Source organism: Balaenoptera acutorostrata, chromosome 13 (genome assembly GCF_949987535.1).
Source record: "Balaenoptera acutorostrata chromosome 13, mBalAcu1.1, whole genome shotgun sequence".
NCBI classification, from domain to species: Eukaryota; Metazoa; Chordata; class Mammalia; order Artiodactyla; family Balaenopteridae; genus Balaenoptera; species Balaenoptera acutorostrata.
The window spans coordinates 77151879-77179464 of NC_080076.1; the positions used below are offsets into that span (position 1 = coordinate 77151879).

The following is a 27586-nucleotide window of genomic DNA, read 5'->3' on the forward strand; positions in this document are numbered from 1 at the left end:
GGCGGACGCCTGCAAGTCAACTGCTTGGTTCGGGGGCGGCTCGGAAACCGCAGCGGACCGTGACGAGAGGCACGTGGAGCCGTGGGGACACGAAGTCGGGCGGCAGGAGGGGCGGCCCGGAGCTCAGGCGGGGCACAGCGCCGGCAAGCGGGCGGCTGGCGGGGCTGCCCGGCGCGGGTGTCCCGGCGATGTGTGGCGCTGAAGCGGCAGCGGGAGCAGCGGCAGCGGCGGCGGTGGGCTCGGCCTCGGCTTCGCGGCGGTGCCGGCGGCGGAGGCGGAGGCGCAGGCTCCTCCTCAGGACCTGGCGAGCCCGGGCCTAAGAGGCGGCCCCGCGAGGCCCCAGCACATCGCCCCGGATCGGGGCCTTCCCCGCCTCGCCCTGCCCCGGGAGCCTGCCTCCCCGGCCGGGGATGAGGCTGGGAGGCGGCCGCGCGGGGCCCAGCACAAAGGCTTGTTCCCGGGGGCCGCTGCCGCCGCCGCCCCCAGCCTAGAGCCGCCCGCCGAGGCCGAGCCGGCGTCGGGGCCCTCATCCCCGCAGGTCCCCGGGGGCGGCTACTGCCCGTCTCCCCGAGACCCAGGGCCCCGAGTGCTGAGCCCCTTGTTCCTTCGGCTGCGGCGGGATCCGGCAGCTGCGCAGCCTCTGCTGCTCCCGGCCGTGCGGGCCCCGCGGAGCATGTGGGAGGAGAGCGACATGGAGAAAGCCATCAAGGTAAGGGGGAGATGCCCCCTTCCTCCCCGCTTTGTTTCTGTGACATTCCTTTCGGCTCCAACCTCAGAAAGCGGAGAGAACTTGGAGCAACTCCCGGGTTTCGGTTTTCACTGGGTTCCGTGGACTACGTTTTACAGCACTGGGGAGAAGGGTTTGTGTGTGTAGGGAGGGACATCCAACTCTCTCCGACTTACCTGCTTAAAGCTGGGATATGATTCCCCGCTTCGCTAGAATGGAAGGTGAGTGGCGAGGAGTTACTTGATGTGAGTAGGACGGAGGGGGGCCCCACTACTGTTTTCGAACATTCCCCAAGTTCCATCAGAATTTGCTTTCAGATGATCTGCTGCAACACCACTTGGAGAACTGGACCTTACCCATCGCTCCAGATTTGTTTGAAATCTGCTGTTGCAGAAGGAGGTGATCGCCTTCTTACAAGACCTGTCCTTTGGCAAATAAGTTGTTCTCACTTTTCCGTGTGGTCCCTCCCCTATTCCTGTTTCCTTTTCCTTCTCCTAGGTAGCACTAAGTTTATTTAGAAGGAGCTAATGGTGTTCTGTAACTTACTGCTCTGTTAACCCAAAAAAAAGCAAATATGTGTGTTCCAAAGTGACCTAAATAAAATGACACATTTTTAAAAACCTGCTTTTTACTCTTTTTCTTTTAAACAGGCAGACATTGAGGCATTCAGGCACAAGAGCCAGAAAGTTATTATTTAGCTGTACTTAGGAAATTAGATTCTTATGTGAATTGAACACTGAAGCTTAAAGTTTGATATGTATTATTTACTTATTTTACAGTATTAAGTCAACTCTGTGCATTTAAGAATTTCATTTTCCCTTGAGGGACAGGCAACGTGGGGTTATTTTCCCCATCAAGACACAATCACTACAGTCAATAACTAATTAAGAACTTACACGTCTAACAATTTGGGGGGTGGTAAAGTTTATAGAAGTCATCAGTCACTTCAAAGAAAATTCACCATTTAAACGAGGCATCAAAACAGAACATACACATTAAGGAAGATCAAATTTTAAATAATAGAAACAAAGGTTCTAAAAGACTACTTTGATAGATACATTTTTTTTTCTTTTGGTTTGGATTTTATTGGTACAGCGTCGTGAATTGCCTAAAGTTATATGATTGGGTTGTGAATCAAAATACATTTGGCAGATTTTTTAATTCAAGAAGTATTATCTGCTTCGTGCCAGGTGCTATCTTAGGCACTTGTCGTGCAAAGCTAGACTCCTAGATGTCCCTCTTTCATAGAGCTTCTATCTAGATGGTGGAGTTAGGTAATAAACATTGCCAGATGATATAATTAAGTATTAAAAAAGGGGGAGTACTATTTTAGGAAGGGTAGGCAGGGAAGGCTTTCCTGAGGAGGTGACATTTGCATAGAGCTTTGAAGGGAATGAGGGAACAAACCTCGAGTGTCTTGGGGAAGAATATTATAGGCAGTGGGAACAGCAGGTACAAAGGCCCTGAGGGTAGATGCGGGTCTCGTGTGACCCAGGAACAACAAGGTAGCTGGAATGCAGTGGGTCAGTATAGATTATGTTAGAGATAGGTGATGGGAAGCCACAGTATACACAGGGCCTTGTAGGCCATTGAAGGAACTCTGGCTTTGACCCTGAGTAGGAGGGGAAATCTCAGAGAGTTCTGAGCAGAACAGGGACATAGTTCTAAGTGGGCAAATGTATAAACGGGGAAGCAGTGTTACTTAGTGGTTGTTGTAGTTTCTCCAGGTTGACTCATGAGTTGAAATTCAGCCTGGCCATTCATTTCACTGTGTCCTTGAATAAGTCACTTCTTTGGCACTTAGTTTCCTCATCCATAGGAAAAGGATAAAAGAATCTCCTCAGCTTAGGGTTTTTTTGAGAATTTAATAAGCACATGTATCTAAATGTGCTTACAGTACCTAACATTTAGTAAGAACTCAATGGATATTAGCTCATAGCAACCTAAGAATGGTTTAGAAAGAGTTGGGGTTTTCTTCAGTCGGTCACTATTGTCCAACCTAATTTTCTTAAAACTTTTTAGCTTTTCTTCATGTACTTATTACCAGGTCATTGGTGAATCTTCCTACTAATTTGGGTGTGTCCAACCGATACAAATTAGTGTAGTTGAAAATATCTGATCTAACAACCAGTACTGACGAGGATATATTCCCTTGGCAGCAAGCCAGCATCACATCAAATAAAACTTTTGGTCTGTGATATTGTGTTGTATTCATTGTTTTGCTTTTTTGAGGCTCTCCCTCATTTGGTAAGAACTGAGGCCTCTGGAGTTCAGCTGGAAAAGCTATTTCCCTGGGTTCTCACCACAACATTTAAACTGCTGCTGCCTGATTACCTGAGAGTGGGCGGATTGGACTTTAAAATCTCATCCTATTACTCTTTAAGGTATTAGGATAAGGCCAACTGGCTACAACCATAGGCTCTGTCTTCTCATTTCTGTCTCTACTGCCATAGGCCATGACTTCACTACTCCCAAGTCACTTAGCTAAACCTGGATAATGAGCATTTTGGGATTAGAGATTGCCTTACATATTTGTTTTCTATTGTATATGGCAGAGTTTTTAATACTTTATGAACTTAATGAAAATTCATTTCCTTAGTTTTAAAAACATTAAAAAAATTGCAGTTATAATTCACATACCATAAAATTCGCCCAAGGTAAGTGTATAATTCAGTAATTTTTAGTAAATTTATAGAGCTGTGCATCTGTCCTCACAATCCAGTTTTAGAATTATTCTATCTCGCCTCCCTCTCCCCCACCCCACCCCCATCCCTGGAAAGTTCCTTCTGCCTCATTGTAGTCAGCCTCTACTGTGACTCCCCACCCCAGACAACTACTGGACTGCTTTCTGTCACTATTCTTTTGTCTTCTCTAGAAATTCCAAATAATCAAAATTATATAATATGTAGTCTTATGTGTTTGGCTTCTTTTACTTGTACTTTTGAGGTTCATCCATGTTAGTGCATGCATTAGTAGTTCACTCCTTTTTATTGTTCAGGAATCTTTTTATTGTTTATCCCGTTGATGGACATTTAGATTGTTTCCAGTTTTTAGCTACTATGAATAAAATGATAAATAAAACTTGTCCATACAAGTTTTTGTGTGAACATATGTTTCATTTTCTTCTGGGTAAATACCTAGGTGTGGAATTACTGGGTAGTACAGTAAGTTTATGCTTAACTTTTTAAGAAATGGCAAAACTTTTCCAAAATGGGATTGTTTCAGGACCATTTGTTCAAAACATTGTCTTTTGCTTGTTGAATTACCTTTGTTGAAAATCAGTTGATCATAAATGTATAAGTTTATTTTTGGATTCTCTTTTTTTTCTTTTCCTTTTTTCTTTTTCTTTTCTTTTTTTGTTTTTGTTTGTTTGTTTGATTCTCTTTTCTGTTTCATTGATCCATATGACTATCCTTATGCCAGTGCCACACTGATTTGATTACTGAAGCTTTATGGTAAGTTTTCAAATTGGGTAGCATGAGAACCAACTTGGTTTTTCTTTTTCAAAATTAAGCTGGCAGGACTTCCCTGGTGGTCCAGCGGTAAAGAATCTGCCTTACAGTGCAGGGGATGCAGGTTCAATCCCTGGTTGGGGAACTAAGATCCCACATGTCACAGGACAACTAAGCCCGCGTGCCACAACTACTGAGCTTGCACACCTTAACTAGAGAGCCTGCGTGCCGCAGACTACAGAGCCCACGCACTCTGGAACCCGTGCGCCACAACTACAGAGCCCACATGCCCTGGAGCCTGCGCACCACAACTAGAGAAGAGAAAACCTGCCTGCCGCAACTAGAGAGAAGCCCGTGAGCTGTAACGAAAGATCCTGTGTGCCGCAACTAAGACCTGAAGCAGCCAAAAATAAATATAATAAATAGATAACAAATCTCAAAAAAAAAACCCCAAAAAACCTAGGAAACTGAATGTTTCTATATATAAAAAAATTAAGTTGGTTATTTAAGTTCTTTGTATTTCCAAATAAATTTTAGAATCAGCTTGTCAATTTCTACCAAGAAAAGTGTGCTGGGGTTTTGACAGGGATTCCATAGAATCTGTTGGTCAGTTTGAGGACAGTTGCCATCTTAACAATATTGTCTTCTAGGCCAAGAACATGGTGTAACTCACCATTTTTTTCCGGGCTTTCCCCTATTTATCAGTGTGTTTGAGTCTTTAGTGTATAGATCTTCTTTTGATAAATTTATTCCTAAATATTTTGTTCTTTATGATGCTATTAAGAATGGAATTTTTTAAAAAATAAATTTATTTATTTATGGCTGCATTGGGTCTTCGTTGCTGCACATGGACTTTTCTCTAGTTGCGGCAGGGCTTCTCATTGCAGTGGCTTCTCCTGTTGTGGAGCATGGGCTCTAGGTGCGTGGGCTTCAGTAGTTGTGGCGCACGGGCTCAGTAGTTGTGGCTTGCAGGCTCAGGAGTTGTGGCACACAGGCTTAGTTGCCCCACAGCATGTGGGATCTTCCCGGACCAGGGCTCAAACCCGTGTCCCCTGCATTGGCAGGTGGGTTCTTAACCACTGTGCCACCAGGGAAGCCCCCATTTCTAATGTTAATAACTTGTGTTTTTTCTCTCTTTCTCAGTCAGTCTAGCTAAAGGTTTGTTAATTTTGTTGACCTTTCAAAGAATCAGCTTTTGGTTTTCATTGATTTTTCTCTATTTTCTGTTTTCTACTTTATTGATTTCTACTCTACTTTTTAATATTTCTCCTTGCTTTGGGTATAGTTTGTTCTTTAGTTTTTCAAGGTATAAGCTTAGATTATTGATTTGTGATCTTCCTTTGTTATAGAGGTATTGATAGCTAAAGCAGTGTTTAGTGTTTCCATCTAAATGCTGCTTTAGCTGCAGCTCATACATTTTAGCTTATTGTGTTTTCATTTTCCTTCAGATCAAAATATTTTCTAATTTCCCTTATTATTTCTTCTTCATTGGTTATTTAGAAGCATGTTACTTAGTTTCTATATATTTTTAAATTTCCCAAATTTTCTTCTGTTGATTTATAGCTTAATTCCATTATTGTTGGAGAACTTCACATAATTTTAATTTTCAGAAGTTTATTGAGACTTATGACCTAGCATGTCGTTTATCCTGGAGGATATTCTGTGTGCACTTAGGAAGAATATATATTCTCCTGTTGTTGAATGGAGTGTTTTATAGATGTCAGGTCAGGTTCATTGATAGTGTTGTTTTCTACATTCTTGCTGATTTTCTGTCTAGTTTATGTATTATTGAGAGTGGAGGTTTTGAAATTGCCAACTATTATTTTTGTTTTTCTTTTCAATAATTATTTATTTATTTGGTTGCGCCAGGTCTTAGTTGCAGAAGGCGGGCTCCTTTAGTTGTGGCACTTGCGCTCCTTAGTTGTGGCATGCCTGTGGGATCTAGTTCCCTGACCAGGGATTAAACCCAGGCCCCCTGCATTGGGAGTGCGGAGTCTTAACCACTGCACCACCAGGGAAGTCCTTGACCTTCTTATCATTATAAAAATTCCTCTCTTTCTCTATTAACATCTTCTGTTTTAAAGTCTGTTTTATCTGTTGTCAGGTATAGCTACTCCAGCTTTCTTTCGGTTACTTGTGGTATATTTTTTTCCATTCTTTTTTTTTTTTTTTCATTTTTTTAGTAAAGTATACATAGCATGAAATTTACCATCTTAACCATTTTTACCTGTATAGTTCAGTGGTATTAAATATACTCATAATGTTGGGCAACCATTTACCACTATTCAACTCCATAACTCTTTTCATCTTATAAAACTGAAACTCTACCCATTAAGCAGTAATTCCCCATTGCCTCCTTTCCCCCAGCCCCTAGCAACTGCCATTCTACTTTCTGTCTATGATTTTGACTACTCTGAATACTTCATATAAGTAGAAGCATACAGAATTTGTCTTTTTGTGAATGGCTTATTTCACTTAGCATAATGTCCTCAAGGTTCATCCGTGTTGTGGCATATTGCAGAACTTCAATCCTTTTTAAGGGTGAATAATAGTCCATTGTATGTATAGCCCACATTTTGCTTATCCATTCATCCATCAGTGGGCACTCAGGTTGCTTGCATGTATTAGCTATTGTAAATAATGCTACTTTGAACATGGACATACAAATACCTCCTCAGGATCCTGCTTTCAATTCTTTTGGGTTTATACCCAGAAGTAGAATTACTGGATCAGATAGTCATTCTATTTTTAAGTTTCTGAGGAACCGCCATACCATATTTCACAGCAGCTGTACTATTTACATTCCCACCAATAGTGCACAGGGGTTCCAGTTTTCTCCACATTCTCTCCAACACTTGTTCTTTTCTGTTTTGTTGTTGTTGTTTTTAATAGTGGCCATCCTAATGGGTTTGAGGTAGTATCTCATTGTAGTTTTGATTTGCATTCCCCTAATGATTAGTGACATTGAGCATTTTTTCATGTGCTCTAGGCCATTCATGTGTCTTCTTTGGAGAAATGTCTGTTTGAATCCTTTGCCCATTTTTTGAATTGGGTTATTTGGGGTTTTTTTTGTTGTGTTTTAGGAGTTCTCTACATATTCTGGATATTAATCCCTTATCAGATATATGATTTGCAAATATTTTTTCCAATTTTGTGGGTTGCCTTTTTTACACTGTTAATAGTGTTTTTTGATGCACAAAATTTAAAATTTTCATAACATCCATTTTGTCTATTCTTTTGTGCCTGTTCCTCTGGTTATTTTTTCTTTTTTCTTTTATTTTTTTATACAGCAGGTTCTTATTAGTCATCCATTTTATACATATTGGTGTATACATGTCAATCCCAATCTCCCAATTCATCCCACCCCCCCCCACTTTCCTCTCTTGTCCATATGTTTGTTCTCTACATCTGGGTCTCTATTTCTGCCTTGCAAACTGGTTCATCTGTACCATTTTTCTAGATTCCACAGATATGTGTTAATATACGATATTTGTTTTTCTTTCTGACTTACTTCATTCTGTATGACAGTCTCTGGGTCCATCCACGTCTCTACCAATGACCCAGTTTCGCTCCTTTTTATGGCTGAGTAATATTCCATCATATATATGTACCACATCCTCTTTATGCATTCATCTGTCGATGGACATTTCAGTTGCTTCCATGACCTGGCTATTGTAAATAGTGCTGCAATGAACACTGGGGTGCATATGTCTTTTTGAATTGTGGTTTTCTCTGGGTAAATGCCCAGTAGTGGGATTGCTGGGTCATATGGTAATTCTATTTTTAGTTTTTTAAGGAACCTCCATACTGTTCTCCATAGTGGCTGTATCAATTTACATTCCCACCAACAGTGCAAGAGGGTTCTCTTTTCTCCACACCCTCTCCAGCACTTGTTGTTTCTAGATTTTCTGAGGATGCCCATTCTAACCGGTGTGAGGTGATACCTCATTGTAGTTTTGATTTGCATTTCTCTAATAATTAGTGATGTTGAGCAGCTTTTCATGTGCCCCTTGGCCATCTGTATGTCTTCTTTGGAGAAATGTCTATTTAGGTCTTCTGCCCATTTTTTGATTGGGTTGTTTGTTTTTTTCATATTGAGCTGCCTGAGCTGTTTATATACTTTGGAGATTAATCCTTTGTCCGTTGATTTGTTTGCAAATATTTTCTCCCATTCGGAGGGTTGTCTTTTCGTCATGTTTATAGTTTCCTTTGCTGTGCAAAAGCTTTTAAATTTCATTAGGTCCCATTTGTTTATTTTTGTTTTTATTTCCATTACTGTAGGAGGTGGGTCAAAAAAGATCTTGCTGTGATTTATGTCAAAAGTGTTCTTCTTATGTTTTCCTCTAAGAGTTTTATAGTGTCCAGCCTTAAATTTAGGTCTTTAATCCATTTTGAGTTTTTGTGTATGGTGTTAGGGAGTGTTCTTGATTACTGTAGCTTTGTAGTATAGTCTGAAGTCAGGGAACCTGATTCCTCCAGCTCCGTTTTTCTTTCTCAAGATTGCTTTGGATCTTCAGTGTCTTTTGTGTTTCCATACAAATTTTAAGATTTTTTTGGTGCTAGATCTGCAAAACATGCCATTGGTAATTTGATAGGGATTGCATTGAATCTGTAGATTGCTTTGGGTAGTATAGTCATTTTCACAATATTGATTCTTCCAATCCAAGAACATGCTATATTTCTCCATCTGTTTATGTCATCTTTGATTTCTTTCATCAGTGTTTTATAGTTTTCTGAGTACAGTCTTTCTCCTCCTTAGGCAGGTTTATTCCTAGGTATTTTATTCTTTTTGTTGCAATGGTAAATGGGAATGCTTCCTTAACTTCTCTTTCTGATTTTTCGTTGTTGGTGTATGGGAATGCCAGAGATTTCTGTGCATTAATTTTTTACTCTGCAACCTTACCAAATTCATTGATTAGTTCTAGTAGTTTTCTGGTGTCATCTGTAGGATTTTCTATGTATAGTATCATGTCATCCGCAGACAGTGACAGTTTTACTTCTTCTTTTCCCATTTGTATTCCTTTTATTTCTTTTTCTTCTCTGATTGCCATGGCCAGGACTTCCAAAACTATGTTGAATAAGAGTGGCGAGAGTGGACATCCTTGTCTTGTTCCTGATCTTCGTGGAAATGCTTTCAGTTTTTCACCATTGAGTATGATGCTTGCTGTGGGTTTGTCGTATACGGCCTTTATTATGTTGAGGTAGGTTCCCTCTGTGCCCATTTTCTGGAGAGTTTTTATCATAAATGGCTATTGAGTTTTGTCAAAAGCTTTTTCTGCACATCTATTGATATGATCATATGGTTTTTATTCCTTAATTTGTTAATGTGGTGTATCACATTGATTGATTTGCTTATATTGAAGAATCCTTGCATCCCTGGAATAAATCTTACTTGATCACTGTGTATGATCCTTTTAATATGTTGTTGGATTCTGTTTGCTAGTATTTTGTTCAGGATTTTTGCATCTATGTTCATCAGTGATATTGGTCCATAATTTTCTTCTTTTGTGTGATATCTTTTTCTGGTTTTGGTATCAGGGTGATGGTGCCTTCGTCAAATGAATTTGGGAGTGTTTCTCCCTCTGTAATTTTTTGGAAGAGTTTGAGAAGGATTGGTGTTAGCTCTTCTCTAAATGTTTGATAGAATTCACCTGTGAAGGCATCTGGTCCTGGACTTCTGTTTGTTGGAAGATTTTTAATTACAGTTTCAATTTCATTACTTGTGATAGGTCTGTTTATATTTTCTAATTCTTCCTGGTTCTGTCTTGGAAAATTGTACCTTTCCAAGAATTTGTCTATTTCTTCATGGTTGTCCATTTTATTGGCGTATTGTTGTTTGTAGTAGTCTCTTATAATCCTTTGTATTTCTGCAGTGTCAGTTGTGATTTCTCCTTTTTCATTTCTAATTTTATTGATTTGCATCCTCCCCCTTTTTTCTTTTTTTTTTTTTTTTAATTTAATTTAATTAATTAATTTATTTTTTGGCTGTGTTGGGTCTTCGTTTCTGTGCCAGGGCTTTCTCTAGCTGCGGCGAGCGGGGGCCCCTCTTAATTGCGGTGCGCGGGCCTCTCACTATCGCGGCCTCTCTTGTTGCAGAGCACAGGCTCCAGACGCGCAGGCTCAGTAGTTGTGGCTAGCGGGCCCAGTTGCTCCGCGGCATGTGGGATCTTCCCAGACCAGGGCTCGAACCCGTGTGCCCTGCATTGGCAGGCGGATTCTTAACCACTGCGCCACCAGGGAAGCCACCTCCTTTTTTTCTTGATGAGTCTGGCTAAGAGTTTATCAATTTTGTTTATCTTCTCAAAGAGCCAGCTTTTAGTTTTATTGATCTTTGCTATTATTTTCTTCGTTTTTATTTCATTTATTTCTGCTCTGATTTTTATGATTTCTTTCCTTCTACTGACTTTGGGTTTTCTTTGTTCTTCTTTCTCTAGTTGTTTTAAGTGTAGGATTAGATTGTTTATTTGAGATATTTCTTGTTTCTTGAGGTGAGATTGAATTGCTATAAGCTTCCCTCTTAGAACTGCTTTTGCTGCGTCCCATAGGTTTTGGGTCATCGTGTTTGCATTGTCATTTGTTTCTATGTATTTTTTAATTTCTTCTTTGATTTCTTCAGTGATCTCTTAGTTATTTAGTAGTGCACTGTTTAGCCTATATGTATTTGTGTTTTTTGTAGGTTTTTTTCCTGTAATTGATTTCCAGTCTCATAGTGTTGTGGTCAGAAAAGATGCTTGATACGATTTCAATTTTCTTAAATTTTCTGAGGCTTGATTTGTGACCCAAGATGTGATCTATCCTGGAGAATGTTCTTGAGAATGCACTTGAGAAGGAAGTGTATCTGCCACTTTTGGGTGGAATGTTCTGTAAATATCAGTTAGAACTATCTGATCTATTGTGTCATTTAAAGTTTGTGTTTCCTTATTTATTTTCTGTTTGGATGATCTGTCCACTGCTGTAAGTGGGGTGTTAAAGTCCCCTACTATTATTGTGTTACTGTCGATTTCTCCTTTCATGGTTGTTAGCATTTGCCTTATATATTGAGGTGCTCCAATGTTGGGTGAATAAACATTTATAATTGTTATAGCTTCTTCTTGGATTGATCCTTTGATCATTATGTAGTGTCCCTCTTTATGTCTTGTAACAGTCTTTATTTTAAAGTCTGTTTTATCAGATACGAGTATTGCTACTCCAGGTTTCTTTTTATTTCCATTTGCATGGAATATCTTTTTCCATCCTTTCACTTTCATTCTGTATGCGTCCCTAGGTGTGAAGTGGGTCTCTTGTAGACAGTATATATATGGGTCTTGTTTTTGTATCCGTTCAGCCAGTCTGTGTCTTTTGGTTGGGGCACTTAAATCCATTTACATTCAAGGTTATTATTGATATGTATGTTCCTATTACCATTTTCTTAATTGTTTTAGGTTTGTTTTTGTGGGTCTTTTTCTTCTCTTGTGTTTCCCGCTTGGAGAAGTTTCTTTAGCATTTGTTGTAAAGGTGGTTTGGTGGTGCTGAATTCTCTTAGCTTTTGCTTGTCTGTAAAGCTTTTGATTTGTCCGTGGAATCTGAATGAGATCCTTGCTGGGTAGAGTAAACTTGGTTGTAGGTTTTTCTCTTTCATCACTTTAAGTATATGCTGCCACTCCCTTCTGGCCTGCAGAGCTTCTGCTGAAAAATCAGCTCATAACCTTATCAGAATTCCTTTATATGTTATTTTCTGTTTTTCCCTTGCTGCTTTTAATACTTTTTCTTTGAATTTAATTTTTTAGTTTGATTAATATGTGTCTTGGTGTGTTTTTCCTAGGGTTTATCCTGTATGGGACTCTCTGTGCTTCCTGGACTTGGGTGACTATTTCCTTTCCCATATTAGGGAAGTTTTTGACTGTAATCTCTTCAAATATTTTCTCAGACCCTTTCTTTTTCTCTTCTTCTTCTTGGACCCCTACAATTCGAATGTTGGTGCGTTTAGTGTTGTCCCAGAGGTCTCTGAGATTGTCTTCAGTTGTTTTCATTCTTTTTTCTTTATTCTGCTCCTTGGCAGTTATTTCCACCATTTTGTCTTCCAGCTCACTTATTCGTTCTTCTGCCTCAGTTATTCTGTTATTGATTCCTTCTAGTGTATTTTTCATTTCAGTTATTGTATTGTTCATCTTTGTTTGTTTGTTCTTTAGTTCTTCTAGATCTTTGTTAAACATTTATTTTCTCAGTCCGTACCTCCATTCTATAGCTACTTTATTTATTTATTTATTTTTGGCTGTGTTGGGTCTTCGGTTCGTGCGAGGGCTTTCTCTAGTTGCGGCAAGCGGGGGCCTCTCTTCATCGCGGTGCGGGGACCGCTCTTCATTGCAGTGCGCGGGCCTTTCACTATTGCGGCCCCTCCCGTTGTGGGGCACAGGCTCCAGATGCACAAGCTCAGTAGTTGTGGCTCACGGGCCCAGCTGCTCCGCGGCATGTGGGATCCTCCCAGACCAGGGCTCGAACCCGCGTTCCCTGCATCAGCAGGCAGATTCTCAACCACTGCGCCACCAGGGAAGCCCCCGTACCTCCATTCTATTTCTGAGATTCTGGATCATCTTTACTTTCATTACTCTGAATTCTTTTTCAGGTAGATTGCCCATTTCCTCTTCATTCATTTGGTCTTGTAGGTTTTTACGTTGCTTCTTCATCTGTGACATATTTTTTTGCCATCTCATTTTTTTTTTTTTAATGAGTGGGTTTGTGTTCCTCTCTTACTGGTTGTTTGGCCTGAGGCTTTGAGCACTGGAGTTTGTAGGCTGTTGGGTAGAGCTGGGTCTTGGTGCTGAGATGAGGACCTCCGTGAGACCTCACTCCGATAAATATTCCCTGGGGTCTGAGGTTCTCTGTTAGTCCAGTGTTCCGATATGGAGCTCCCACTGCAGGAGCTTTGGCCTGACCCCTAGCTCGTGAACCTAGATCCCACAAGCCCTGTGGGGTGGCAAAAGAAAAAAGAGAACAATAACAAAGTAAAAAATAAAATTAGACTAGGAAACTAACAGATACGTTAGAAAGAATATAAAAATAAAAATATAGATGAATCAACAACCGGAAGGTACAACAGTACCACAGTAGTAAAAAAAGAGGAGGAGAGAAAAGAGAAAAAAAAAAAAAAACGGGGAAAAGGCCTTCCTGTGGAGAGAGGGGCCTACGCAAGGGTGAGATTTGGGCAGTGGGCAGGGCCTATGCTTAGGACCCACAGGTCTGGAAAAGGCCCTGGGCACTGTCGTGGATGGGGCTTAGGCTCAAGGAATAGAAGGGGCCCAGGCGTGCCCCCCACCCCTGGTCTCAGAGGGTGGGGTTCCTCACCTGGGAGCCCAGCAGGCTTCCTGGACTCTAGTGGGCGAGGCAAATGCCCTCCTCTCCTCCTCTCCTGCTCTTCCTGCTCTTCCTGTCCCAGAGGGCCCCTCCTACCTGCCTCTCTGGTTCTCCTCTTGGCCTTCTTGCTATGCACCAGGACCAATGCGGCCAGGGGACCTTGGAGGGCAGTGGACCAGCCTGGGAGCTCAGCAGTCTCCCTGGGCCAAGTGGGTGGGGCAAACACCCTCCACTCCTCTCCTGTTCTCCCAGATGGCTCCTCCTACCTGCCTCTCTTGATCTCTCGGGTCTCCCTCCTGTGCTCCCAAGGACCCATGTGGCCTAGAGGGGGCTTTGGAGGGCAGGGGACCACCCTGGGAGCTCAGCAGGCTCCCTGGCCGAGTGGGCCAGGCGATTGCCCTCTGCTCCTCTCCCACTCCTCCCAGAGGGCCCCTGCTACCTACCTCTCCTGATCTCCCCGGCCTCCAGGGCGCCGATCCTGTCTGGCCTCCACTTCTCCTCCCACCTCTGTCCCCCCACGTCCTACTGGTTCCCTTGGGGGTTCCTACCATCTCCTTGGGTGTCAGGGTCCCCCACCAGCGGCCGGCAGGCACCCTAGTTGTGGGAAGATGCTAACTCGGTGTCTTCCCACACCACTGTCTTGGCTCCGTCCTCTGTTTTTATATCCAAGAAATTATTGCCACATCCAGTGTTATGAAACTCTTGCCCTATGTTGTCTTCTAAGAGTTTTATTGTTTTAGATCTGACATTTAGGTCTTTGATCCATTTTGAGTTAATTTTTGGTACTTTTAAAAATATATATTTATTTATTTTTGCCTGTCAGGTCTTAGTTGCCGCACGCGGGAACTTTTGTTGCAGTGCGCAGGCTTCTCTCCAGTTGTAGCGTGTGGGCTTCTCTCTAGCTGTGGCGCATGGGCTCCAGAGCGCATGGGCTCTGTAGTTGTGGTGCAAGGGCTCAGAAGTTGCAGCGTACAGGCTTAGATACCCTGCGGGGTGTGGGACTTTAGTTCCTTAACCAGGGATAGAACCCATGTCCCCTTCATTGGAAGGCGGATTCTTAACTGGTGGACCACCAGGGAAGTCTCTAGGTATATGGTTTTATATAAGGTTCAACCTCATTCTTTTGCATGTGGATATCCAGTTTTCCCAGCACCATTTTTTGAAATCATTTTATTTTAACCTGTTTGACTCCAAAGCATATCTCTTATAGACAGCATATAGTTGGATCTTTTTTTAATCCAGTAAATATCACTTTTTCTGTATTATTCTTATTTTTATATTAGTTAGAAATATATTTATTATTTAACTTTATTATTATTTATTATTTTTTAAATGTTAGTATTTACAAAAACTGCAATAGATAGATTTGCATGTGGGTTGTAATTTGTTGACTCTTGGTCTAGAAGAATTCTCAAGAATTATAGTTAACACTTGAACAACATAGATTTGAACTGTGTGGGCCCACTTATGTATGGATTTTTTTTCAGTAAAGATGGATTACAGTACTAAATGATCTGTGGTTTGAAACCATGGATGCAGAACTCCTGATATGAAGTCTGACTCTAAAGTTATATGTGGATTTTTGACTGTGCCAGTGCCAGCACCCCTAACCCCCTATCTTGTTCAAGGGTCAACTGTACTTCATTCCATGAGTCTATATCCTTATTTAAGACAGTGTATAGAGTTTTTTTAAAAATATTTATTTATTTATTTGGTTGTGCTGGGTCTTAGTTGCGCCAGGCGGGCTCCTTAATTGTGGCTTGAGGGCTCCTTAGTTGCAGCTTGCCAGCTCCTTAGTTGCGGCACGTGGGCTCCTTAGTTGTGGCATGTGAACTCTTAGTTGTGGCATGCATGTGGGATCTAGTTCCCTGACCAGGGATAGAACCCAGGACCCCTGTATTGGGAGCACGGAGTCTTAACCACTGCGCCACCAGGGAAGTCCCAGTGTATAGATTTCTTTAGCAGAACCCAGTCAGTGTAGGTTTGAATTCTGTTCAGGAGATGGTGAGTGGAGACCTGGGACCTCCCTAATTGGGCAGGATTCATTCCTAATCCTCATGCTGGGGCCTGGGCAGTTACCCCTGATAGCTGGGGATGATGCCAAAGATGAATGATGCTGGGGAAGAGGCCAAAGCCATAGATTCTAGTCTTATCAGTGCCCAAAACTCACTGTGTGACTTTGACAAGCTCCTTAACCCTGATATACAGTTTTTCAGAAGAGAGTTTGTGTAATGATTTTGCTAGTCCCTCGCAAATCAATGTCCTTCCATCACCTGGTTTTAGTCTACCTTTCTAGTCATTCATTCCATAGTTATTGAGCATTTACTATATGATGGGAACCTTTATCAAGAACTGGCAGCAGGGAAGGTGTGGAGATGAAGGCTATTCTAAGCTTGTTTTATACACTTACATATTCATTGGACAGAAGCTCTGTTTTCATCTCTGAACTTATCCTGGTGCCTGGCACTTACTAACTGCTCAATGAGTTTGTGTTACGTAGACAAATATCCTGTTCCTATACCTGGGAATCAGGATTCTGTTGCTAATTATAATCTATCAGATTTTCATTGCAACAAAACAATTTGATAGTCTCATGAGTTTTGGCCTAATTTCTCCCGGTCTATAGTTGGTTTTCTGTTCTACCCGTGGAACCCTGAAAAATGAATTTTAGCCTACCACAGTTTAAGTGTATGGCTTTCTTGCCTAAAAACATATGGCAACAGAAGCTCAATATTTAGTGACTACACAGTAATTCCATAAAAACTTTAATTAAACTGTAGAGGCTCTATCTGGAACTATTGAAAGCTATTGGAATCTATTAAAACTGTGAAGAATATAGTTACACAATGAACGTGACAGAATATCTTTGTACTCAAAATAACACTTGAAAACTAGATAAATGTACTACGATATTTATTACTATTTTATTTGAACTTTTAAGTTTTAATTTATTCAGTTATTCCAATTTGATCAACTTGTTCAAGGATATAGACCTCTATATCATAGCAGCATATATCAGACCAGTCTTTCTAGAATCTCAGAAAATATACTTGACCATTTGGCAAATAAGTACTTAGTAGTGAAACATTTTGAAAGAATATAGTCTTCCCACACTCAAGAAAAAAAAAAAACACAACGAGTATTTACTCACATGGACCTTGCAGATGAGCTGAAGAATTTCTTTTTATCCTAAAGTTTGCCTTCTCTTGTTGGAAAACAATGCCTAGCAGCATAGTCCTGTAGGCGAAATGTGTAATTATAAAGCCCTACACAAAGCTCTACTTATCAGCTTCTTTCAGAAGCTGAGATGTTGAGCATTAAGGTTTTCTGTTGTCCCACCTCTGCTTAACTATTCAGCTTTTTAACTGGAGAATCATTCTCTGCCTCCTCCATTTTTATTTTAATAGGAAACCTCCATTTTAGAGGAATACAATATCAATTGGACTCAGAAGCTGGGAGCTGGAATTAGTGGTCCAGTTAGGTAAGAGGCCCATGTGCAAACTATGACACAATTGTTCTAAAGAGAACCTGTTCGAAATACATCTTAAGTTAGAAGCATTAGGTTTGCCAGATTTGTGAAACAGCCTTAATTTAGCAAGCAGAGGTATTTATGATAGGCTTTTTCTCATCCATTCAGAAATATATTTAAGTGACGAAGTCACATGATCTGTAACAGAATCATTTAAGAGGTTGATACCGTGGAGCCACTGTATGAGCACTTGTAGCCAGCAGAGGCCATTCTGTCTTTCTTGGCCAGCATCAAGTTGATTTCACATGTCTAGGGCCTGTGAAGGGTGGGCGAGATGCCTCTCTGCCTTTCCATCTGCTAGCCCCGGGGGCAAGTTTGTTCTGATGTGCCTGGATATATTTTTGATTAGAAGCACAGTTTTCAAAGAACAGCTTGTTAAATTAGTTTTCACTATAACTTAGATGATTTCTGATTGAACTTTTTTCTCCAAATCTAGAGTCTGTGTGAAGAAATCTACCCAAGAACGGTTTGCACTGAAAATTCTTTTTGATCGTCCAAAAGCTAGAAATGAGGTATGGTCCTTTATTGCCTTGATTTGCCTAAATATTTGAAGTGCCTAAGAATTATTCTTTTTACAAGTAAGGCAGCTTCCTGGAGAGAATACAGAGATGCACAAAGAATTTTATGTTCATACTTACTCTGTTTATATTCATACTTTTTGCTATTCCATGTTATCATTATAAAGCAGTTCTTCATCCATCAATACCAAAAGCTGTTAGTAAAGTCTTGCTTCCTTTCAAACCACCTTTTGTTCTTTTTCAATTAATGCGATTCTTACACCCCAAAATACTCAGGTTTACTTCAGCTTTTGCTTATTGGAAAAGGTCTTTAAAGAGTGGAGATAAAATAGTATGAGGAAGGTTCTAGTGAATAGTGTATTGAAATGGTGTTGCAGCAGAACTCTGAGTATGTATTTCTAGTTTTTAATAATAGGCATTTGTTTAAAATTATTTGGATGTGGTGATGACATGTTAATAATATGCAATGAAGGACTTATTCTTTTGCTTAGGGATATATGAATAATTTCTGAAATAAGATGTATTATTTTCCAAATTTTTCATTTGCTAATAGATAGGACAGTAGAAGTAAATAAATCTGTTGGTGAGGTTTTTTTCATGGAAAGAGCATTAAGGAGGTAATCTGTGTATGAAAACACTTTTTTTTTAACATCATTCCAGGTGATAAGGTTTTTTACTGTAATAGGCTCATCCCCAGGCCTAGTGTGGTCAGTTTTGGGGGGAAAGTTTGGAGAGAAAATGTTGGCATCCCCTATGTACAGAAACATTTCCTCTGTTCTTCTTTAAGGTACGTCTGCACATGATGTGTGCCACACACCCAAATATAGTTCAAATCATTGAAGTGTTTGCTAACAGTGTACAGTTTCCTCATGAGTCCAGCCCCAGGTAAGACTACACAGGGTCATTATGATATGACCACCTCTCCATATGTAAGCCAAGGTGTAGTGGGGTCTTCTTTTCTTTTGTGCCCTCTTTCTCTCCCATCCCTTCCCTCCCTCCCTGCCTGCCTCCCTCCCTTCCTCTTTCTTTTTCTTCTCTCCTTTACTCTTTAATTTGGAAATTTTCAAACATTTGTAAAAGAATCATGTAATGAATCCTTAAGTACCCATCACCCAACCTCAACAGTTATCAACTCATTGCCAGCCTTGCTTCATCTATACCCTACCCACTCTCCTGGCCCCCCCTGAGTAATGTGGAATTAAAACAGATTCTATTTCAAATTAGCAAAAGGAGACCAAATATTATTCTAGGCAATGTCTTAGACGTTGATATGGCAAAAAGCCCTTATTGCTGAATCTGACATTCCTTTTAAAGGAAGAAATCAACATCATTCTTTTAGCCTCCAAATGTTTGGCAAGCTCATTGGGTGTCATTCTAAATCTTTTCCAGGGAATTGAAAGTTAAATAAGGTATGGTTTCCATTGAAGGGACTGAGATGTAAACCTATTATTCTAGCAGTGTGATAGGTACCAAGGAGAGGCATGCATAAAATATTCTGAGCTTACAAAGGAGGAGAGCTGCCCTCTGTAGGCTGGGGAGGTGAGGTGTCTCAGAGCGGTTACGTGGGGGCGAGGACTTGAAGGGGGTGAGTAGGAGTTTTCCAGATGGAAAAAGATGAATTTGTAAAGAAAAATGGAAAATCAAATGATTATTTCTTAAAATTGTGCTCTGTTGGTGAAAGCATTTGGATGGAAGCTGGAAGCATTTATATCAGAGTGGTAACCAAAATTCGGATTTTTTTTTTGACAACATGAGAATTTTTGCTTTTATTTAGTAGCTGTGTAACCCTATCTGGCTATCTTGCTGGGCATGCTGTGGGTCGTATGGAAAACTAGTGGAGTGGGGGCAGGGAGTAGAGAGGGGGAGAGACACACACACACACACACACACACACACACACACACACACACACACACACACACACACACACGAGAGTGAATAACCAAGACAGCCCAACTGAATGACTTGATATTCATGTCCTATACAAAGTCGTATTCTGGGGCTTCCCTGGTGGCGCAGTGGTTGAGAATCTGCCTGCCAATGCAGGGGACACGGGTTCGAGCCCTGGTCTGGGAAGATCCCACATGCCACGGAGCAACTGGGCCCGTGAGCCACAACTACTGAGCCTGCGCGTCTGGAGCCTGTGCTCCGCAACAAGAGAGGCCACGACAGTGAGAGGTCCGCGCACCGCGATGAAGAGTGGCCCCCGCTTGCCACAACTAGAGAAAGCCCTCGCACAGAAACGAAGACCCAACACAGCCAAAAATAAATAAATTAATTAATTAATTAATTTAAAAAAAAAACAAAAAACAAAGTCGTATTCTGTTTTCGATACACTTTCAGTGTAGCTTCCCTAAAATGTATATACAAGTTAAGTACAGAATCTTCAAAAGGATCATCATTGTCTTCAAAACTAACTCTTCTGCTTTCTTTTAGCTCCTTAGAAACCTTTAGGTCAGGGATAGTCCTCATTCATAGTGTCCAGCTGGTAGTGACAAGGGATCCAACTCAAAGGGGCTTGGTAGGACTAGATTTAGGAAGTAGTAACACTTTGTAGATGAGGTATCTAGGTTAGCTACTTGATGTTTCAGTTTTGTTTTGTTTTGTTTTGTTTTTTAACTTAACAAAATCAAATGCTTTCAAACAGGGCTCGACTCTTAATTGTAATGGAGATGATGGAAGGGGGAGAGCTATTTCACAGAATCAGCCAGCACCGGCACTTTACAGAGAAGCAAGCCAGCCAAGTAACAAAGCAGGCAAGTTAACCCCGGGTACCAATCAAACTGCCAACAGTGTTGGTTAACAAGCACAATTTCATTGGGGGGAATAAAAGAAAGCTTGAAGAAAAGCTCTATTTGATCTCTCATTGCCTGCTTTGTTATGTAATTAGAAAAGATGCCTTGACAGGAGGAATGTGACCCCCTTTTATGCTTTGGTGGGGGGGGACCTGTATTCTTAAGTGGTTTTCAATTGTTTGCCTATGATAAGATTTAAGTAAACTCTGGAAGGAAGGTAATCTTAACTCCTTTTTAGATTGTAGATAATCTTTAGATGTATAGCTTCCAAGCACTGTTATTGGACTTTGAGATAAAATGCTAGTGATACTACCTGAAAGACTGTATGGTGTAAAAATATGTTCTAAGGCAATTACATATAAGATACTTTTTGCTTATGAGTCACCTTTCTCTCATCAGATTTTAATAGTAGTCTAAGGTCTTTGTAATTCTGGGTTATTCCTGGTTTTATGTTCTCTCTATTTTGACATCACATTTTATTGCTAGAGGGATGATGTACGTCACAAACAATACTAGGAATCCAACTGGAAATAACCTCATGAGGAGATGAAAAAGCTAAACCCTCAAGGTTTCTCTTCAGGCCAAGCAAGCAAAGCAGAGAGAAGCAGGACACATAGCCCACTGGTTCTTAATGAAAAAATTCTTCCAAATTTTCTGTGAGCCTCAAGCATTTTTTGACGCCTCCTTTCTGGTAGGGAGGAACTGATTTTTGGAATGCCAAGGCAATTCCATACAGAGTGTTAAAGAACAGATAAAATCTGTTCTATTTGATTTTAAAAATTATAGCTTGTATTTTTCAAATATTAGGACTAAAGGATGAGCTCTGATAATCTTCTGTAAAACCAAAGTCGTTTAAATCCACCTAAACAGGCAACATTTTCAACCAGTTGGACGAACAGATTAGAACATCAGGTGGGAAAATCCGTTCAGCTGCTTTCTGTTGTTCTTGAAAGCAGAACTTCAAGTTGGGCTCCCTGAAGAGTGCAGGTTTCCTTTGAGTCAGGCGTTAGTGCTGCTGCCCTGCTAGGGGGAAGCCAGACCTTCTGAAGACTGCCTGGCCCAGTGTTTGCTTTGCAGTACTTGTGACATCTCAGATTAATGGAAGTGCAAGTATTTCATTTTGCCCATTTCATACAGGATTTAACCATCAGTTTATTATGACAAAGAATTGTTTTACTGTTGTATTTTTTCTTTTTGTTGAACAAAATACAGCTTAATTCATTTCTATTTCTTGATATCTGAAGTCTCACTTAATTTCTGCTTTAAAATTGAAAACTGACCACAGTCTTAATTGACTTAGTAAGGATCATTTTTTAACATCCTGAGTTCTCTAAACCAGGGGAATTAAAGAGCTATCTTTTCTAAGATATGGTTGCTCCATTATGTCCTTTCCAGATAGCTTTGGCTCTACAGCACTGTCACTTGTTAAACATCGCACACAGAGACCTCAAGCCTGAAAATCTGCTCTTCAAGGATAACTCTTTGGTGAGATGACTTGCTCTTCTGTATTTTAGTGCTGCTACTCTCAGTATAGTTCAGGAACAGTGTGTAGGTGTGTATATGTTTGGAGTGCTCTGAATCCATGGTGAAGAGGCTTTAGGCCAAAGTGCTTCAAGCAGCTTACTTTTCCCATATCTGTTCCCTCGCTAGAGGCTCAGAGAAATTGTACCATACTCCTGGCATCGATCATTTTGGATGACACTGATATGTGTTTGTACATAAGGACTTTAGATTTTGGGTATTATTTGGAAGGACTTTGGGAAGGGGCAGGAATCTATATGCTGTTATATGTTACCTTGGAACTTAATGGTTGTGTTTAGTGTTAACCCTCATAAGGTGTGTTTTCCTCTCCAGCCCCAGTCCATGCCCTGTGCACTGTGTCCCACCAGATAACTTACTCTGGCTATCATGAAGCTGATGTTGAGGGTGAAGCAGCACCCTAGATTGATGAGAGATAATGGGACAATAGAGTCAGGAAGCATCTTGATTTTAGTGCTGCCTTTACAAGTTATAAAACAGGGATAACTGTGAGTGGGTAGAAATTCCTTACTTCTGTATTACTAAGAACAGTTTCTAAATATGAATCATTGTCTCCAGAGTGAGGACATGCTACTCATAGGTTCAGGTCTCAGCTAGAAACTCCTGAGAGCTTAAGGTAACATGTCTTGCACCTGCATTTTCCTTTAACATTTTCCGAGAACTATGGAGCAGTGACTCCCATTTGTTTTATTTCAGGATGCCCCAGTGAAGTTGTGTGACTTTGGATTTGCCAAAATTGACCAAGGTGACTTGATGACACCTCAGTTCACCCCATATTATGTAGCACCTCAGGTAAGCATGTGCTGTTTCTTCCGTAGGATGTGTCACCAGGCTGCCTGTAGACTCACGTTTCTTCCATTCCACAGCATGAGTGGGTGTATATTACAAATGGAAGGAGGACTCAGCTTCATAAACCTATAGGCTGCTTAATTTGGTGCAGGCATTTTATTCTTTTAAAAGCAGCCTTATTGAAGTATGATTAATATACAATAAAATACTTCTACATTAAGTGTAGTTTGATGAGTTTTGACAAATGGATACTCCTGCATGAACATCACCAAAGTCAAGATACAAAACGTTTCCATCACTTCAAAAACTGTCTTGTGTGCCTTTGCAGTCATTCTGCTCCTAACTTAATCCCCTTAATTAAAACCACTGATCTACTTTCTGTCATTATTGGTTAGTTTTGGTTAGTTTTGCCTGTTGTAGAATTTCATAAAAATGGAACTCTGTACCTTTTGTGTTTCACTTCTTTGGCTCAGCATGTTTTTGAGATTCATCCATGTTGCTGTATGTATCAGTAATTAGTTCCTTTTTATTGCTAAGTAGTATTCCATCATATGACCAAGCCACATTTGTTTATTATCCATTCACTGACTGATGGCCATTTGAGGTTGTTTCCTATTTTTCACCATTAGGAATAAAGCTGCTAGGAACATTCATTTACGAGTTTTGGGGGACATACCCCTCCCCTTTAGGTAAAATCTTTTTCCAAAATGGTTGTATGCACCACTAATGTAATGTAAATGTTCCAGTTTCTTCACATTCTTATCACCAACTTATGTTTGTTAGTGTTTATAATCTTGGTCATTCTGGTAGGTATGTTCGTGTTATTTCGTTATGGATTTAGTTATAGCATTTTCCTGATGGCTACTGTTGTTGAATATTTTTTCATGTGTCTACTGGCTGTTCTGTTGTGAAATATGGGTACAACATTCTGTTGTGTAGTATGGGTACAAATCTTTTGCCCTTTTTGTGTTGTTTTATTAATGAGATATAAGAATTGTTTTTATTATATTCTGGATACAAGTTCTTTGTCATATATATGTATTAATATTTTACTGCTGCTGTAACAAATTGCCACAAACTTAGTAACTTAAAACAGCACACATTTATTACCTTACAGTTTTGGAGGTCAGAAGTCTGAAATGGTTCAGGATGTCAGCAGGACTGTGTTCCTTTTGGAGGCTCTAGGGGAGAATCCATTCCCTTGCCTTTTCAGCTTCTGAGGCCACCTGCATTCTTTGGCTTGTGGCCTCTTCCTCCATTTTCAAAGACAGCAGCATAGGTAGCATCTTCCAGTCTCTCTGACTGTGACCGGGTCCAATTACATTGGACCCACCTGGGTAATCCAGGATAATCCCCCATCTCAAGATCCTTAATTTAATCAAATCTTAGAAGTCCCTTTTACTATGTAAGGTAACATATTCATAGGTTCCAGGGATTAGGACAGGACTTCTTTGGGAGGCCATTATTCTGCCTACAACATATCTATTATGAATATTTCTCTCAGTCTGTGGCTTGCATTTCAGTTTTCTTTTTTTTTTTGGCCGTGCCACGTGGCATGTGGGATCTTAGTTCCCTGATCAGGGATCAAACCCATGCCCCCTGCACTGGAAGCACAGAGTCTTAGCCACTGGACCGCCAGAGAAGTCCCCATCAGTTTTCTTAATGATCTTTTGAATAGTAGAAGTTTTAAATATTGATCAAGTCCAATTCACCAATTTGTTTTTTCAATGGTTAGTGCTTTTTGTTCCTAAGAAGTCTTTCCATATCCATGGAGATGAAGATTTTCTCATGTTTTCTTATTAAAGGTTATAGTTTTAGCTTTTACATTTTAGACTATGATCCATTTGAGGTGTGTGTTTGTGTATGTGTGTGTGTGTGTGTGTGTATAAAGGGTCAAGCTTCTTTTTTTCTCTTACGGATGTCGTTTCCATATCACTTGTTGAAAAGACTATCCTTGCCTCATTGAATTACCTTACAGTTTTGTCGAATTGAATTATTTTGCAGTTTTGTCGAAAATCAATTGACCATATATGTGTTGGTCTATTCTAGGCTCTATTCTGTTTTTTTGATACATATGTCTATATATCATCTGGATCACTGTAGCTTTATATTAAGTCTTGACCTCAGATAGTGTAATAAGTCCTTCAGATGTATTCTTTTTCAAAATTGTTTTCACTATTCTGGATCCTTTGCATTTCTCTGTAAATTTTAGAATTCAATTCTCTATGACAGAAAAGCCTCCTGGGATTTGATTTGAATCGTTTTTAATCTATAGATGAATTTGGAGAGAATTGACATCTTAACAATATAAAGTCTTCTACTCAATGAACATGGTATATCTTTCCATTTATTTAGGTCTTTAATTTTTCTCAGAAACATTTATATTTCTTAGTGTATAGGCTTTATACCTATTTTCTTAAATTTTTTCCTGTATTTTATGTTTTTGGAAATTATTGGAAATGTTATTTTTAAAAATTTCATTTTCCAATTGTTTGTTTATAGTTTGTAGAGAAATAAATGATTTTTGATCCCTTGAATCCTGGGATCTTGCCTAAATCACTTATTAATTCTAGTAGATTTTTTTAATAGATTTGTTAAGATTTTCTACATACAAAGTCATGTCATCTGTGAATAAAGACAGTTTTACTTTGTTCTTTCCAGTATGTTTGCCTTTTATTTCTTTTCCTTCCCTTATTGTGTTGGCTAGGACTACCAGTTGAATATAAGTGATGAGAGCAGATGTCCTTGCCTTGTTCTTGATCTTACAGAAAAAAATGTTCAGTCTTTCACCATTAAGTATGATATTAACTGTTATGTTTTTTGTAGATGTCCTTTATCAGGTTGAGTAAGTTTCCTTCTGTTCCTAGTTTACTGAAAGGGGATGTGTTAAATTTTACCCAGTGCTTTTTCTGCATCTATTGAACTGATGATATATTTTTTCTTCTTTATTTTGTTAATATGATGAATTAATTGATTTTTAGGCATTATACAAATCTTACATTCCTAAGATAAAACTCACTTAGTCATGATGATTGATTTGTTTTGCTAATATTTTGTTAAGGATTTTGTGTTTTTTAACAAAAGGGATATTGGTCCATAATCTTTTCTCATAATGTCTTTGCCTTGTTTCAAGCTATCAGGGTAATAATGCTGACATCATACTATTAGTTGGGAAACGTGTCTTCCTCCTTTATTTTCTGAAACAGTTTGTGTAAGATTGGTATTTTGGAGTTTTCATTGTGGATTTTTAATGATGTAATCAATTTAAAAATAGGTATAGATCTATTGAATTTTTATATTTCTTCTTGAGCCAGTTTTAGTAATTTGTGTCTTTCAAGAAATTTGACTATTTGTTTTTTAATTTATTGGCATAAAATTATGATAATCCCTTATTAACCTTTTAAATCTTTGTAGGATCTGTAGAGATGGAGGTGGAAGTCTGGAAGTTGGCTTGCTGCTTCTGCAGTTAGTCCTTTAGTATGGGGGTAGGGAATTGAGTCAGTCTACTTAGGAGTTGAGCTTAGTTTGAGCTCTGTTGTTGCTATTGTTATTTTTACTGTGTCACTGGCTTGAGATTCCTCTCTTGTTACCTTGTGCTTAGGGTGGGGTTTGGGGTGCCACAGGTTTATGTTTTTTTTAAAATGTTTCTTCTCCATCTTCAGCTTTGGCATTGGCTGTGTGCCTCTGCCTCAGAGGGGCTTTCGCTTCACAGTCTTTTTCTGCCACTAACAGTGGACTGCTGTTACTTATTACTTGGTGCTTGCTAGCCTGGTGGAGGGTGATGGCAACGATGCGTGGAGAGGTATCTCTTTTCTGAACCAGCCTCAGTCTTGGTCAGGTCCTGTTTTCTTGAGTCTCAAGAGCAGAAGAGCCTGCGAGTGGGTGCGAATGCCCCTTGTTTCCATGGCTCCTAAGGGTCTGCTATCCCCAACTTTGCCTTTAGCAATTTGTTAAAAATTTAGCCAAATTCTTTTTATGCTTATGGCATGCTATAATGCTTTCTCCTGGGCTCTGTCACAGATGAGCCAGTCTTTATGTGTTGTCTCTTCTTGGAAGGGACAAGAATACTTTGTTGCTTTGAGACCTCTGATGAGTTCAAGAAAAGTGATGATTTTATAGTTTATGATTTTATAGTTTATCTGGTTTTTCCTTGCTGTTAGGGTGAGAGTGACACCATTTCCAGCTCTTTACATCCTAGAGAGAAACAGCAGTCCCAGCCATTTGATTATAGTATGGGTGTTTGTTTTTCCTGCTAGGGGTTTATTGAGCTCCTTGGATCTGTCAGTTTATGGTGTTTACCAATTTAGGAAAATTTTCAGACATTTATTCAAATATTTTTGTGCTTGTCCTCTCTGTGCCATTTTAATGAGACTCCAGTTGTATGTATGTTAGCTCACACACTGAGCACTGAGGTTCTGATCTTTTTTTTTTTTCTTCCTTCATTTTTTTTTTTTCTATCTGTGCTCCACTTTGGCTAGATTCTATTGCTAGGTTTTCAATTTCACTACTCTTCTGCATTGTCTAATCTGTGAATTTCCTCACTTCAGATTTATATAATCTGTTTCTCTTCTCATTTTGCTAATGTTTCCCTTTAAGTACCTCAGCATATTTAATAACTTATTTAACTCGTCTGCTGATTGCATCATCTGTCATTTCTGAGTCTGCTTCTGTTGATTGATTTCTTTTCCTTCCTGGCTATAGATCCCATTTCCTGGCTCTGGATAACATTTTTCTGCTTCCTTGCATGTCTAGTAAATTTTGATTGGATGCTGGATCTTATAATATTATGTTGGTGAATGTCTGGATTTTGTTGTCATTGAAGAGTATTAAAGATTGTTTTGGCGAGTGGTTAAGTTACTTGTGGATTAGCTTGATTGTTTTGAAACTCATTTTTAAGTTCTGTCAGG

The 27586-nt window shown here is 39.8% G+C and overlaps 1 protein-coding gene across 1 annotated transcript in view; it reads left to right on the top strand.

Annotated features, from left to right (window-relative positions):
* The first annotated feature begins 533 nt into the window (after positions 1-533).
* Positions 534-27586, top strand: part of MAPKAPK5 (MAPK activated protein kinase 5) — a 46169-nt gene continuing 19116 nt past the window's right edge. The window contains exons 1-7 of the mRNA XM_007170903.2: positions 534-709; positions 16917-16990; positions 17475-17550; positions 18344-18441; positions 20204-20312; positions 21747-21836; positions 22587-22682. Coding sequence (XP_007170965.1) covers positions 674-709; positions 16917-16990; positions 17475-17550; positions 18344-18441; positions 20204-20312; positions 21747-21836; positions 22587-22682 — 579 coding nt within the window. The 5' untranslated portion in view covers positions 534-673. The remainder of the gene's footprint in view (positions 710-16916; positions 16991-17474; positions 17551-18343; positions 18442-20203; positions 20313-21746; positions 21837-22586; positions 22683-27586) is intronic.